This window comes from Mobula hypostoma, chromosome 17, assembly GCF_963921235.1.
Source record: "Mobula hypostoma chromosome 17, sMobHyp1.1, whole genome shotgun sequence".
Taxonomy (NCBI): domain Eukaryota; kingdom Metazoa; phylum Chordata; class Chondrichthyes; order Myliobatiformes; family Myliobatidae; genus Mobula; species Mobula hypostoma.
In genome coordinates this window covers 27,815,665-27,830,769 of record NC_086113.1, presented here as the reverse complement: position 1 = coordinate 27,830,769, position 15,105 = coordinate 27,815,665, and the positions used below count along the sequence as shown (strand labels likewise).

Below are 15,105 nucleotides of genomic sequence, written 5' to 3'. Positions count from 1 at the left end.
GGCAAATGCAATGTTAGCATTCATTTCAAGAGGATTAGAATATAAAAGCAAGCAGGTAATGTTGAGGCTTTATAAAAAACTGGTGAGGCCTCACCTGGAATATTGTGAGCAGTTTTGGGCCCTTTACCTTAGAAAGGATGTGCTGAAACTGTAGAGGGGTTCAAAGGAGGCTCCTGAAAATGATTCCAGGATTGAGTGTCTTGTCATATAAAGAGCGTGTGATGGATGGCTCTGGGCCTGCATTCACTGGAATTCAGAAGAACGAGGGGCAACCTCGTTGAAACCTATCGAATGGTGAAAGACCTTGATAGAGTGACTGTGGAGAGGGAAGCGTCTAAGACCAGAGAACACAGCCTCTGAATAGAGGGGAAAGGAAATGAGAAAGAATTTCTTTAGTACGAGAGTAGTAAAGTTGTGGAATTCATTGTTGCTGGCAGCTGCGGAGGCTAAGTCTTTATGCATATTTAAGATAGAGATTGATAGATTCTTGATTGGTCAGGGCATGAAGAAATACAGTGGTGGGAAGGCACAGCATTGAGGCTGAGAGGAAAAATACATCAGCCATGATGAGATGGTGGAGAAAACTCGATGGGCCAAATGTCCTAATTCTGCTCCTGTGTATTATGGTTTTATGGTCATCAAAAGGAAACAGTTCCGATCACATGGTTTCATATTAACAATAAACATCTTTATATATACAATTGTTCTGTCAGATATGTTAATGAATGTTGTATTACTTTAGGGCTTACTAACTTTGCATCATACAGTTTCAACTGTGAAATGCTTTAACAGAGCTATAATAACTAGAACACATAGTTAGGTTATAAAGTATCCGTAGAGGTTTATCTGAAACAATGACCACCGGTTGATTTACAGTACAATGTGGTCAAATAATTTTCAATAGATTAAGTATCTAATAGCAACTATCAGTTCATTCAGCAGACATAAGTACAGGAATAATGAGCAAGGAGGGGGACAGAGAAACATGCCTCATAACAGGCTATGCTGGCTATCAAGCAGCCCCCAGTAGTGTCATCTCTCTTGTATGCTCATATGACAGATAAATAAATAAAGATAAAAATCTGCTTCATTGTCACATGTACATCAAGACCCCGGCCTACACCCTGCCTGTTGCAGCTGGATGCTGGACTTCCTGTCAGATCCCTGCACGCAGTAAGAGTGGGCTCCCTCACCTCAGTCCCTCTGACCCTCAACATAGGTGGCCCTCATGACTGTGTCCTAAGCCTCCTCCTTTACTCTCTGTGTACCCATGACTGTGTCGCCACTCACAGCTCCAATCTGCTAATTAAATTTGCTGACGATACTACATAGATAGGCCTAATCTCAAATAATAACGAGGTAGTCTACAGGAAAGAAGCCATCACCCTGACACAGTGGTGTCAGGAAAAACAACCCCTCCCTCAGTGTTGCAAAAACAAGGGAGCTGGTTGTGGACTACATGAGGAATCGAGACAGGCTCACACCTATTATCATCAATGGATCTGGTGTTGAGAGGGTGAACAGCTTTAAGTTCCTTGGCATACAAATCTCTGAGGATCTCATGTGCTCTGTGCCTACTGGCAAAAAAGCACAGCAGTGCCCCTTTCACCTCAGATGGTAGAAGGAGTTTGGTATGGGTCCCCAGATCCTAAGGACTTACTACAGGAGCGCAATTGAGAGCATCCTGACTGGCTGCATCACTGCCTGGTATGGGAACTGTACTTCCAGCGCATCTATAGATGTGAAATTCCCACTATTCAGGACATTTACAGAGACAGGTGCATAAAAGGGGCCTGAAGGATCATTAGGGACCTGAGTCATCCCAAACACAAGCTGTTCCAGCTGCTCCCATCTGGGAAATGGTACCACAAAAAAGCCAGGAACAAAGGGCTCTGGGACAGTTTCTTCCTCCAGGCCATCAAACTGATTAATTCACGCTGATACAATTGTATTTCTATGCTATATTGACTGTCCTATTGTACATACTATTTATTACAAATTACTATAAATTGCACATTGCACATTTAGATTGAGATGGAACGTAAAGATTTTCACTCCTCATGTATGTGAAGGATGTAAGAAGTAAAGTCAATTAAATTCAAAACATACAGTAAAACATCTGATGTGTCCAAATGAACTCAAAAAGGATTATGTCAGTGGCAGCCCACAAGTGTCCCGAAACTTTCAGTGCTGACATAGCATACCCACATCTCACTAACCCTCACCGTACATCTCTGTAATGTGCGAGGAAACGAAATATCTATTCTCAGTTTCGAGTAGCAATATTAGATAATATAATTTTAAGTGCACAGAATATCCTGAGAAAATGGCATCCAAAACTGTATTATCATATAGTAGGAGTAAATGAAAACAAAGACTTGCAAACAAAATATTTCTGTTTTGGTACTGCCATCGTGGTATCTGTGTAGCCCAAAGCACTGCATGATCAATTAAGACTTTTGGAAGTGTAGCAACCATTGCAATGGAGAAATAATACATAAACAATATTTTCTGTAGCAGCAGCAGTCTGCACAAAGAAAGTGCAGAAAGTTTTTCAAGTATCTGTAGCTCCAAAATCTGCTTGTAAAGGGATCAAATTGTGGCGAGATGATTACACAAGTAAAGCCTGTCACAATTTTGAAAGCATAGTTATTTGTATTGCTATGACTAGTCAAGTACATGACACAAAATGGCTTTAAATAATTAGGTTGAAGAGAATTCTGTAGGAAATTGCCTGTCACTTTTGAAGAAAGAGAGGAGATAGAATAGAAAGCATATCTTACTTCCATTGTCTTGAATGGTGAAGTTTGGATTTGTATCGTCCTCCGGTGACAGCCTGAAGTGAAATTGTGGAGCTGTGGGTGGCAGGTCTTTGTCCTCAGCGCTGATTGTCATAATTACCTGAAAGAATCACAGCAAGATCATTGGTAATTTAGTATAAATTTCATCCCCAAGCAACAAACAGGAGCTGCACACATCTGTTTCTATGTAAACAAGTAACAGGCTCCTGACTGAATAGTCAACAAATAATTGCCATGTTGTCACGGTTGTGAAGGTTTATCTTTCTGATGTCTGGAAACAATAAAATGCTCATCATCTAAGGTAATTTAACAAAGCATTCTTCTCAGGAAGCCCATTGAGTTTGAAGTTAACTTGATCCACTGCAGGTCAGTGCATTCTAAGGTGACTGATAGGCCGACGTGGGGTCCACCAACACTAACACAGATTATGGTACTTGACAGGGTGGGTGGTAGTTTATGAGACACAACATTTCTTAACAGTATTTACTCGATTTTCTGCATATGCCTGACAAATGCATTCAAAGTTAATAATGTCATCTCAAATGTTCTTCTGAGCTTTAAACAACTTTCTCTTTAAGCTCAAGGTTAAGTTTTCTTTCCCCCCTTTCCTTCTTTATATCTGTTCAGCTATGACAGTAGAGATGCCAGGCAAGATAGTGAAACACTCCTCTAATAGGATGCAGGAAGATAAGGAGACTTCCAGTGTCCCTGACGACTACCACTGTGAGAAGTAGATCCAGCTACAGCTTATAACACTCTGCTTTAAGGAGTCGAAGCTGGAACTGGATGAAGTCCGGATCACTCAACAGGCTGAAGGGGAGATAGATATATAGAGAGCTAGATACACCCAAGGCGCGGAGCACAGGAAATTGGGTGACAGCCTCGAAGGGAAGGGGTTAAGGAGCCAGTGCAGAGTACCACAGTGGCCATCCCCTCAACAACAGGTATATCACTTTGGATACTATTTGGGGTGGGGGGTAGGGGCAGGGGTTTGACCAAACTGAGGAATATCACAGTGACTGAGTCCTGCTCTATGACTCAAAAGGGACGAGGGAGAAAAAGGCATTTTGTGGTGAAAGGAGATTTGTTAGTTAGAGGAAAGGACAGGAGTTTCTGTGAGATTGCCAGATGATATGTTGCCTCATGGGTGCTGGGGCCCCAGACATCTTGGATTGAGTCCTCTGCACTCTTAAGTGAGAGGGTGAACAGCCAGAGGTCGTGGTCTATGTAGGTACCAATGACATGGGTTGGACAAGTGACAAAGAGAGTTCAGGGAGTTAGGTGCTAAGTTAAAGGGCAAAACCTCCAGGGTTGTAATCTTGGGATTGCTACCCCTGTCACTTGCTAGTGAAACCAGCGATAGGAAGATTAGATGTTCCTAAGGTGTTGGTGTAGGAGGGAGGGCATAAGATTTGTGGATTATTGGGCTCTCCTCTGGAGAAAGTGAGACCTGTACAGAAGGGATGATTTGTACCTGAACTGGAGATGGAGTAATGTCTTAGCAGGAAGGTTTGTTAATGCTGCACCACAGGGTTTAAACTAGAGTTTCAGAGGGATGGGAATCAGAGTGCCAGAACAGTTAATGGAGAGGTTGTGGGAGCAGATGTTGGGAATCCACAGACCAAGTTAAGAAGCAAAATGTTGAACATGGTGCAACTCGTGCCCTGAGCTGCATATATCTCAATGCAAAAAGTAGCATAGGAAAGGCAGATGATAGTGCTGAAGACAAAGTAGCTGGTTTACAAACAGAGGCAATGTGTAGTGAGGAAAGGCTTTTGATAGGGCAATGTTGCAGTCACCATGATGAGTTACAATGTGAAAAGCAGAAAAAATCAAAAAGGGTGAACACAGGACTGGAGGTGTTATATTTGAATGTGCGCAGTATACAGAATAAGGTAGATAAACTTAGAGCACAGTTTCAGGCTGGAAGATATGATGTTGTAGGCCTCACTGAATCATGCCCGGAAGATGATTATAGCAGGGAGCTTAATGTCCAAGGATACACCTTGTATAAGAAGCACAGGCAGGAAGACAGAGGGGTGAAATTTCTCTGTTGGTAAAAAATGAAATCAAATCATTAGAAAGAGGTGACATAGGATTGGAAGGTGTTTTGAATCATTGTGGATAGATCTAAGGAACTGCGAGGGGAAAAGGCTCTGATGGTAGTTGAATACAGACCTCCCACCAAACAATAATACGGATGTGGCCTACAAATTACAATGGGAGATAGAAATTGCATGCCAACATGGCAATGTTACAACATTCATGAGGAATTTCAATATGCAGGTAGATTGGGAAAATCGGGTTGGTGCGGGATTCCAAGAGGGGGAACTTCTAGAAAGCCTACAAGATGGCTTCTTAGAGCAACTCTTGGTTGAACCCATTAGGGGATCAGCTATTCTGGACTAGGTGTTGTACAATGAACCCGAATTGAATAGACAGCTTAAGGTAAAATAACCCTCAGGAACAAGTGATCATAATATGATTGAATTCACCCTGATATTTGACTAGGAGAAGCTAAAGTCAGATGTATCAATATTACAGTGGAATAAAGGGAATGTCAGAGGCAGAAGAGAAGAGCTGGCCAGAATTGATTGGAACAGAACACTGACAAAGTTGATGGCAGAGCAATTCAGAAGGCACATGATATATACATCCTGAAGAGGAAGAAGTATTCTAAAGGCAAGATGATACAACTGTAGCTAACAAGAGAAGTCAAAGTAAACATTAAAGGCAAAGAGAGGACATGTAATAGACCAAAAATTAGTGGGAAGTTAGAGGATTGGGAACTTTTAAAAACCAACGGAAGGCATCTAAAAAGTGATTAAGAACGTAAAGATCGAAAACAAAAGTAAGCTTGAGAATAATATTAAAGAGGATGCCTAAAGTTTCTTCAAATACATAAAGGGTAAAAGAGAGGCAAAGTTGGATATCAGACCACTGGAAAATGATGTGGGAGAGGTATTAATGAGGGACAATGAAATGTTGGATGAACTGAATAATTATTTTGTGTCAGTCTTCACTGCAGAAAACACTAGCAGAATGGTGGAAATTCCAAGTGTTATGGGGTGTGAAGTGTGTGAAGTTACAATTACGAGAGAGAAGTTTCTTGGAAAACTGAAATGCTTGAAGGTAGATAAGTCACCTGGACCAGATGGTGTACAGCCCAGCATTCTGAAAGTGGTGGTTGAAGAGATTTCGGAGGCATTAGTAACGATCTTTCAAGAATCACTAGATTTTGCAATGATTCCAGAAGACTGGTTGGCTGCCATTACTTGTGGTGTTCCGCAGTGGTCTGTGTTGGGACTGATTCTTTTTACCTTATAAGTCAATGATTCAAATGATAAAATTGATGTCTCTGTTGCAAAGTTTGCAAACAAAATGAAGGTAGGTGGAGGGGCAGGTAGTTTTGAGGAGATAGAGAGGCTACAAAAGGACTTAGACAGATTAGGAGAGTGGGCAAGAAGTGGCAGATGGAATTTAGTGTTGGGAAGTGACTGGGCATGCACAATGGTAGAGGAAATGAAAGGGTTGACTATTTTCTAAGTGGAGAGAAAATACAAAAAAAATAAGATGCAAAGGGACTTGGGAGTCCTTGGGCAGTATTCCCTAAAGGTTAATTGGCAGGTTGAGTCTGTGGTGAGGAAGGCAAATGTAGTGTTAGCATTCATTTCAAGAGGACTGGAATATAAAAACAAGGATGTTATGTTGAGACTTTATGAAGTACTGGCGAGACCTGCCTTGGAGAATTGTGAGCAGTTTTGGGCCCATTATGTTGGAATTGATATGCTGAAACTGGAGAGGTTTCAAATGAGGTTCACAAAAATAATTCTAGGATTGAATGGTGTGTCATATGAAGAGCATAGAAACATAGAAAATAGGTGCAGGAGTAGGCCATTCGGCCCTTCGAGCCTGCACCGCCATTCTGTATGATCATGGCTGATCATCCAACTCAGAACCCTTTACCAGCCTTCCCTCCACACCCCCTGATCCCTCTAGCCACAAGGGCCATATCTAACTCCCTCTTAAATATAGCCAATGAACTGGCCTCAACTGTTTCCTGTGGCAGAGAATTCCACAGATTCACCACTCTCTGTGTGAAGAAGTATTTCCTCATCTCGGTCTTAAAAGGCTTCCCCTTTATCCTCAAACTGTGACCCCTCGTTCTGGACTTCCCCAACATCGGGAACAATCTTCCTGCATCTAGCCTGCCCAACCCCTTTAGGATTTTATACGTTTCAATAAAATCCCCCCTCAATCTTCTAAATTCCAACGAGTATAAGCCTAGCATCTGATGGCTCTGGGCCTGTCGTCACTAAAATTCAGAAGAGTGAGGGGATGACCTAATTGAAAGCTATTGAAAGGTGAAAGGCCTTAATAGAGTAGATGTGGACAGGTTTTTTTCCTATGCTGGATGAGTCTAAGACCTGAGAACACAGCCTCAGAAGAGAGGGACTGTCTTTAAGAAAGAAGATGAGAAGGAATTTCTTTAAGAAAGGAGATGAGAAGGAATTTCTTTCACCAGAGAGTGGTGAATCTGTAGAATTCTTTGCCATTGGCAGTTTTGGAGGCCATATATTTATGTATATTTAAGGCAGAGGTTGATAGATTCTTGATTGGTCAGGGAATGAAGAGATACAGGGAAAAGGCTGGAGATTGGGACTGGGAGGAAAATTGGATCAGGCATGATGAAATGGCAGACAGACTCAATGGACGAAATGGCCTAATTCTGTTTCTATATCTTGTGGTGTCATGGTCTTATGTAGCCAAGGAACTGGGAGGGACATGAAGCATTAACAGGTGGCATGCAACAAGTTGAAGCAGGTTTAGTGCAAGTTGAATTAAATCTTATCCCATTAGAGTGATTTACTAATTGTAACTCTGGTTTTGTTGTTACTGAAGGACACTTAGTCTGTGAGCACTTGTCACCAATACTCATTTTTGTTTTACCGGTACTGCCAGATAAGAATAATTGTCCTTCAGTTTAATGCACAAATATAATTGAGCATGGCAGTGTATCCTCATCAAAATACAGATCAAAGGGAATGAAAGGAAAGATTCTCAGCTATCTGACAATAAAGAAACTTGTTTTTGTTTTTCTCTTATGCATAATGGAAAGCTTTCCACATAGCTAGATGAATGAAATTCCAACTATACTCTGAAGGTTCAGCATCTTCCAGCATAGAGCAGCCTGGTTAATTGGCAATCTATCCACTACTCTTAAGTGGTCATTCCCTTCACCTGTGTACATCTTCTGCAAAGTTAACTGTAGTAACCTAAACCCTCCTCCTCAAAGTTTCTTCAAAACCACCAAAAAATAGTACCTCTGCAACCTAGAAGAATCATGGGAATTCAGTTTCCACTTTCTAAACCTATATTCCCCAACACAATGCATATTATTTTGATATGGAAGTATCTCACTGAATCTAAATGCTGGAGTTCTGCACACATAGTACTATTAAATTTCATTCATTTGAAGGTCTATAGTGGTTCACAAAGATAGCTCACCACCACCTTTTCAAGTGTGATTCCGAAAAGACATAAACTTGCCTATGCTAGTAGAGTACCCACTTCCACTCACTTATTCTTGCTGAACAAATGAAAACAGCCATTGTTAACACACTTGACATACTGTATTTCTCTTCAGTTACTAAAAGAAACTAACTGGTCATTGTTTAAATCATGAATATATATTTTCTTTTATTTCTTGGATCTTCTCGTTGAGTCCAGTGCATTGTCAGATATGATGGCAAAGTACTCCATCTCTACAAATACTTTGCGTTCCATTTTATTGAGCAGTAGGCACTACATCTATTTTATCTTTCCACTGTGGGAAACGACTATCTATCTAATCGATCTGCCTCTCTTAACATTATAAATTTCTATTGGGTTACCCCTCGGTCTCTGAGGCTCCCGAGAAAACAGTCCAAGTGTATCCAACCTAATAGATATACCTAATAGATTTCAATCCGGCCAAATCCTAGTAAACATTTTCTTCACCCTCTCAAAAGACTCTACATCCTTCTTATCATTATGGATAGCTCTTTTATAATGGTCTGTAGAGGAAAAGTACCCTGGATTACCACCATTGACTGCAAAACGTGTACTCTGGATGACACATGCAGATTTAAGAGGGTGGTGAAGTAGTTTGGATTATCACCCACTGCTCCCGGAGCAAGGTCCCTGTGTTCAAGTGATCTCTCTCTCCCTTGATGCTGTCTGAGGGTGGCGCCGGAGTCCGGGGTCTTGGGCAAGGTTTAATCAGCACAGTTTGTGGATTGGACTCTTTAGTTCATGTTATAATATGTTTCTGGTCTCTGGTCACTCCTTTTCTTATTGCTATTTTGTGTGATTTTGATCAGGGCAGATTGCAGATAATGAATGACACAGAGCTAGATTGAACTAAACTTGTGCACGAATCACAAAAGGTTAGTTTACAGTGCAGCAGGCTATCAAGAAGGCAAATAGGATGTTGACCTTCATTGCTAGAAGGATTGAATTTAAGAGCGAGGTTATGCTGCAACTGTACAGAGTACTGGTGAGGCCGCACCTGGAGTACTGCGTGCATTTCTGGTCTCCTTACTTGAGGAAGGATATACTGGCTTTGGAAGGTGTGCAGAGGAGGTTCACCAGGTTGACTCCAGAGATGAGGGGGTTAGACTATGAGGAGAGATTGAGTCGCCTGGGACTGTACTCACTGGAATTCAGAAGAATGAAAGGAGATCTTATAGAAATATATAAAATTACGAAAGAGACAGATAAGATAGAGGCAGGAAAGTTGTTTCCACTGATAGGTGAGACTAGGAGTAGGGCCCATTGCCTTAAGATTTGTTGGAATAGATTTAGGGTTGAGATGAGGAGGAACTGTTTTTACCAGAGGGTGGTGAATCTGTGGAATTCTCTGCCCAATGAAGCAGTGGAGGCTACCTCAGTAAATATAATTATGTCAAGTTTAGATAGATTTTTGCAGAGTAGGGGAATTAAGGGTTATGGGAAAAAGGCAGGTAGGTAGAGATGAGTCTATGGCCAGATCAGCCATGATCATATTGAATGCCAGAGAGGGCTCGATGGGCAAGATAGCCTACTCCTGCTCCTATTTCTTATGTTCGTATAAACTTAAGAATTCGGGTGAACCAAATATGCCTGGACTCTTTTGATGACTTTTGTGGATTAGTGTTTTTTGATTGTTTTTTATTGCTGTTCGTGTGTTTTTTTTATGGTGTGTGGGGGAGGTTGATGTCTTTCTTTGAATGGGATCCATGTTTTTTTTTGCTTTGTTGATGTCTGTGGGAAGATGACTCTCAGAGTTGTATTCTGCATATAGTGATATTAAATGTACCTTGAATCTTTGAATCTTTGATCTACAGGGAACTGTATTGTAGGTAACCATCACTGGAGAGGGATGTTATTCTGCATTACAGTCAAAGGAGAGGAACATCACTCTGCATTACCCGAACTGGAGAGGAATGTTACTTTGGATTACCATCCACCATTATAGATTAAAGATGGATGTAAAAACAGGAAATACTGGGAATGCTTAGCTAATAAGGCTGTATCTGTAGAAGAGAAACAGAATTAACGATTCAGGTCTTTCAACTTGAAAAGTTAAATCTAATTTTTCTTTTGTCAGATGCAACCTAATCTGCTGAGTAGTTCCAGCATTTATTTTGTTTATATTTCAGATTGCCAGCATCTGTAGATGTTTTGGTTTTCATTGCCATCATCAAATGTTGGCGCATCAATCATTTGTATTGCAGGTAACTCTCAAAATAAAGCTTGTATTTATCGAAATATTGAATAATGTACTGAAAGTGTTAAGCAACATTTAAAGTATACCGGAAGAACTCAGCAGGTCACAGAGAGGAATAAACAGTCAACATTTTGGGTTGAGACCTTTCATCAGGGTAAGAGCTCTGAAAAGGAACTTTTGGGGAGGGGCAGGAGTAGAAGCTGGCAGGTGACGGGTAAAGCCAGATCAGGGGGAAGGTGTGTGGGTGGGGGAGAATGAAGGGAGAAGCTGGGAGGTGATAGGTAGAAAAAGTTAAGGGCGGAAGAAGAACGACAGGAGAGGAAAGCGGACCATGGGAAAAAGGGAAGGAGGAGGGGCACTTGAGGGAAGTGACAGGCAGTTGAGGAGAAGAGAGAGGTCAGAGAAGACAGGGGTCAGAGGGGAGCCAGTATAGGGAATGGAATAAGAGTGAAAGGGGAAGGAGAAATATCACTGAAAGCTGGAGAAATCAATGTTCATGCTGTTGGCAAAATATGGGAGTGGATGTCAATGGGACAGTGGGGAGAATAAGTGGAATTAGTGTGGGATTACTGGTGCTTGATAGTCAATGCTGACTCATTGGACAAAAGGGCCTCTTTCTGTAGTGCCTGCTGTCATACCATAGACAGTTGTAATAGTACTCTAAATTTCTGTATACTAAATCTGTGGAACTGGTTTTCCAGATATGACTCACAATGCCTTTAAAAGGAATAATGGAAGGTTTGCCATATTGCCACCCAGGAATGTATGAAAATGGGATGATGACAATCACATGACAGGCAGATGTAATGAATATCTGAGCAGGCAGATATATATTCAGCTTTTTTGCTGACATGTAGGAGGTAAACAGTGGCTTCTGAGTCACTGAACCTTATGATGGTGAAGGAGCTTATAAGCATAATGCTGAAGAAATGGCTGTATATTTTATAAAATGCTGTGTTGTGCACCATGTTTCACTTGAAGTGCTCCAGGTATCCGCCCATGTAGCTATCAAGGCTCGCACTTGTCAGTTGCCTAGCAACAAGCTACTTCCTATTCTCCAGTCTCAACGCAAGCGTGAGTGAAAACAAATGTCCATTTTTCTTGCATTTTTGTTAATCTCCCACTATGAGTTATTGCTGGAGATCGGGAACCTCTAGCAAAATTTCCAGATTCAGTTTACTAAATGTAAAACTGTAAGAAAGAAACCTATTTGACGATTGAATATTTAACTATTACAGTCCTTCAGTAATATCCTGTGTACATTATTAAGCATGATATATACTTACATCATCATTTTTATCAATCTATTGACAAATTACCTTCTGTAAAACACTCATTTGCCAAGTATGATAATGTCCAAATAATCTTTAAGAGAAAGGATAACATCAAATTCAAGGGATTGAACACATGTCTGGATATTTCCTTTTCTGTGAAATATTGCTCTGTTGAGAGTAAAAGAATCATAGCAGCACACTAAATACAAGTGTGCTTCTAGCAGGGGTTTCCAACCCTTTTATGCCGTAAATCCCCAATATTAACCATGGACCTCAGGTTGAAAAACTCTCAACCATAGTAATCCCATTTACTACCCTACCATGCTTTGGCAATCCAAGTGCTAACAGGCTGCTTTTTAACTCTTGTGAGAGTATCTGCCCCCACTGCCTTTGCAGGCCTTGTATTCCATATTAAAAGTACCTTCTGGGTGAAAAAAAATTAATCTTTTTTCAGAACCCTTTTAGACTTCTTGCTGCTCACCTAACTCTCTTGTCTTTAAACACCGCTGCCATTTGAAATAGCTTCTTAGCCTTATTTGCACCTTCTGCAATTTTGTGTCAGGATCCACCAAAGCCTTGTCTCTCCAAAGAAAATAAACTCAGCCTATCTAGTTTCATAACTGAAGTATTTCATCTCATAAAATATCATGGTGAATATCTTTACCCTTTTTAGGCCATTATCTCCTATAGTCAGGCGATAAGATCAGCACACAATATTCAGATCGCAGCCTAAACAACATTTTTATAAAGATGTACCAACACCTCCCCACTCTTCTTTTTTTATTATTAATTTTTTATTGTAACACCAACAAATTACATTCAATACAACCATTTGCCAATTATATTTTGACTGTTTAACCCAGCCATCCCCCAACCTTCATCATCATCCCCCCTCATCTCACCTCCCCATCCCTCTCAGCTCCCCACTCTTGTGCCTTACATCTCAATTAATGAAGTTAAGTAAGTTTATGCCTTCTTCACCACCTATTTAACTGTGATCTTCAAACTTGCACTCCAAAGTTCTTTTGCTCCTTAATATTTCCTGAGCCCTATCATTGATAATATGCACCCTAGCTTTATTAGACAACCCCATACCAGCATCTCACACTTATCAGACTTAAATTACATCTGTCATTTCCCTGTTTAGCTTTCTGGCCGATTGAAATATCAATCTGTAGCCTTGGAAGATACTCATCATTGTTGGCTCTGGTACTATTTATTTCTCATCTTTAGCATTTCAGTCTTCAGGAGTTCAACATCCCGCTGCCAAAAATAATCTTTTTTTAACTATTCTTCAAGGACTCTTGCAAGCCGAAGACAATTGAAAGTTCATTGCTCCTGACGTCACTAAACATTGCGGGAGCAATATCACTTGTTACTGGAACATTTATCGTGAGGAATTAAGGGGATATAATTCTCCATGGCAATTTCATTCAGTATGGGCTGGACTAGAGAGCTGTAATCTTTGATAATGTCAGCATATATGGAGCATAAAGTTTTTTTTTCTTCAGCATCTCACTACTCAGGAAAGGAATATTACTGGTGCTTCAAGTGACTATTTCTCTTTTTGGTAGAAGTGCAGTTTTGTTTTTCTCTGTAAGGATTCAACAGTGCATGTTTAGTCTTGGAAGGAAGCATTTAAAATCAACTTTATTTGTTGGTGAAACTTACTTTGGTGCATATTGAGGCACATTGAAGCATTAAGTTCTTCAAGACCTCAACTACAAGACCCGAGGAGAAACTGGAGCGTGCATTAGTGAGTACTAGAAAGGTCAGGCTTTCCTTAGTCAGGGTGAAAAATAATGGCTAAATCTGAAAGAACTATAAATAAAATTAAATATACAATATATTTTCTGCATCAAAATAACTCCTAGTGAGTTAGAATAGATTGCATTTAATGTGTATAATGAAATAATGATTTATAATGGCTGCACACCTTTACAACACAGATGATAATCCTTACTCTGACTTCACAATTGTTAAAAATAACCTGAAAAGAATTATGTAAGGGCAGACAATAGGAAGCACACATTTTTATCAGCCTAGATCGCCATCTAGTGTTAGGGGTTACAATCTGTCCTGAAGTCCCTTTTCTGGAGATGTAACAATGGATCCGATTTGCCATCTGGGTCTTTCTAATCTAGGTACATTTGGAGGTACATTATTTATTTTCCCTATGTACAAATAATTAGATACATACACCAAAGGCAGAGCAGACAAGCTGTATTGCTTTCACTCATTATCCAGAAGCTTTCATCAATTACGGCAATGCCCATGTCACAAAAAATAACACAACCGTTAGATATTTGAACCTAACATTCATATCATAAAAGTTAAGGTGAGATGTATAACAATGATGTGACTTAGCTAGGCAGCAGGTGATCAAATCAAAATTAGTGCTATCTAACATTAATATTTAGTACATGTATTTATGAAATATCAAAGTGACCAAACATGAATTGAAGTGAAATGAAATTAATTTGTCTGATGATCCAGTACAATGCAAGCATAAATTTGTACAGCAAACTATATTTTAATCTAGCTGTCAAAAGTTGCTGGTTATAGATATCAGAGCAACTTCTTTTAACTTCATAGTGGTCATTGGCATTATAATCTGGGCAGCATCAGTGCACTGCAGGTATGACAGCAGAATTTGAATTAAAACTTCAGGGAGTGCTGTATAGTATTATGATGGCTACATGAAATGGGGAGGAGGATGCAAAAGTGTACAGTTGTTATATACTGGGACAGTTAAAGAAGAATTGTGGAATTGCTCATTACATAATTTTAACAAACTGATTTCATCTGTGGTACGGATGGTTGGCTAGAAAAAGTGGCAGAATAGTCTTCAGAGAAGAATGAACACATGCACTATCCACTCACAGAAGATTTCCTCTCCCTTCAGTAAGAGTTTGCCCACATATCCCATCCTCTTTACTGCCACTATGGCCAACAATATTCATTTGGGAGTGGGAGGGTGAGTGTGAGGTCAGAATTGCTGGTGGAATTTTGCTTATACTGATCTTTCTTCCCAACTGTTTAAATCCTTCTTTCTCACTAACTCACTCTTTTGCCACTAACTCTGTCTTCTGGGTCAGAGACGATGGACAGAGGAGTCAGCAGCTCCTGCTGACTGGAATTAGCATTTGGGCAATGAGATTAGCAAGGAAAATGTGACTGCCAATAATGCTCTGCCCATTCCCTCTGTCAATTGTTCACATTTTACACACCCCGACCCTACCTTCCTCCCTCACTGTTTCATAAGTTGACATGGCCTGAT

General features: G+C 40.4%; 1 protein-coding gene across 4 annotated transcripts in view; it reads right to left on the bottom strand.

The window, feature by feature from the left end:
* LOC134357903 (cadherin-12-like) overlaps window positions 1-15,105 on the bottom strand; it is a 669,532-nt gene that overhangs the window by 14,675 nt on the left and 639,752 nt on the right. For all 4 annotated transcript variants that reach the window (XM_063069667.1, XM_063069666.1, XM_063069668.1 and 1 more), the window contains one exon: window positions 2,784-2,901. In XM_063069667.1, the coding sequence (XP_062925737.1) occupies window positions 2,784-2,901 (118 nt within the window). The remainder of the gene's footprint in view (window positions 1-2,783; window positions 2,902-15,105) is intronic.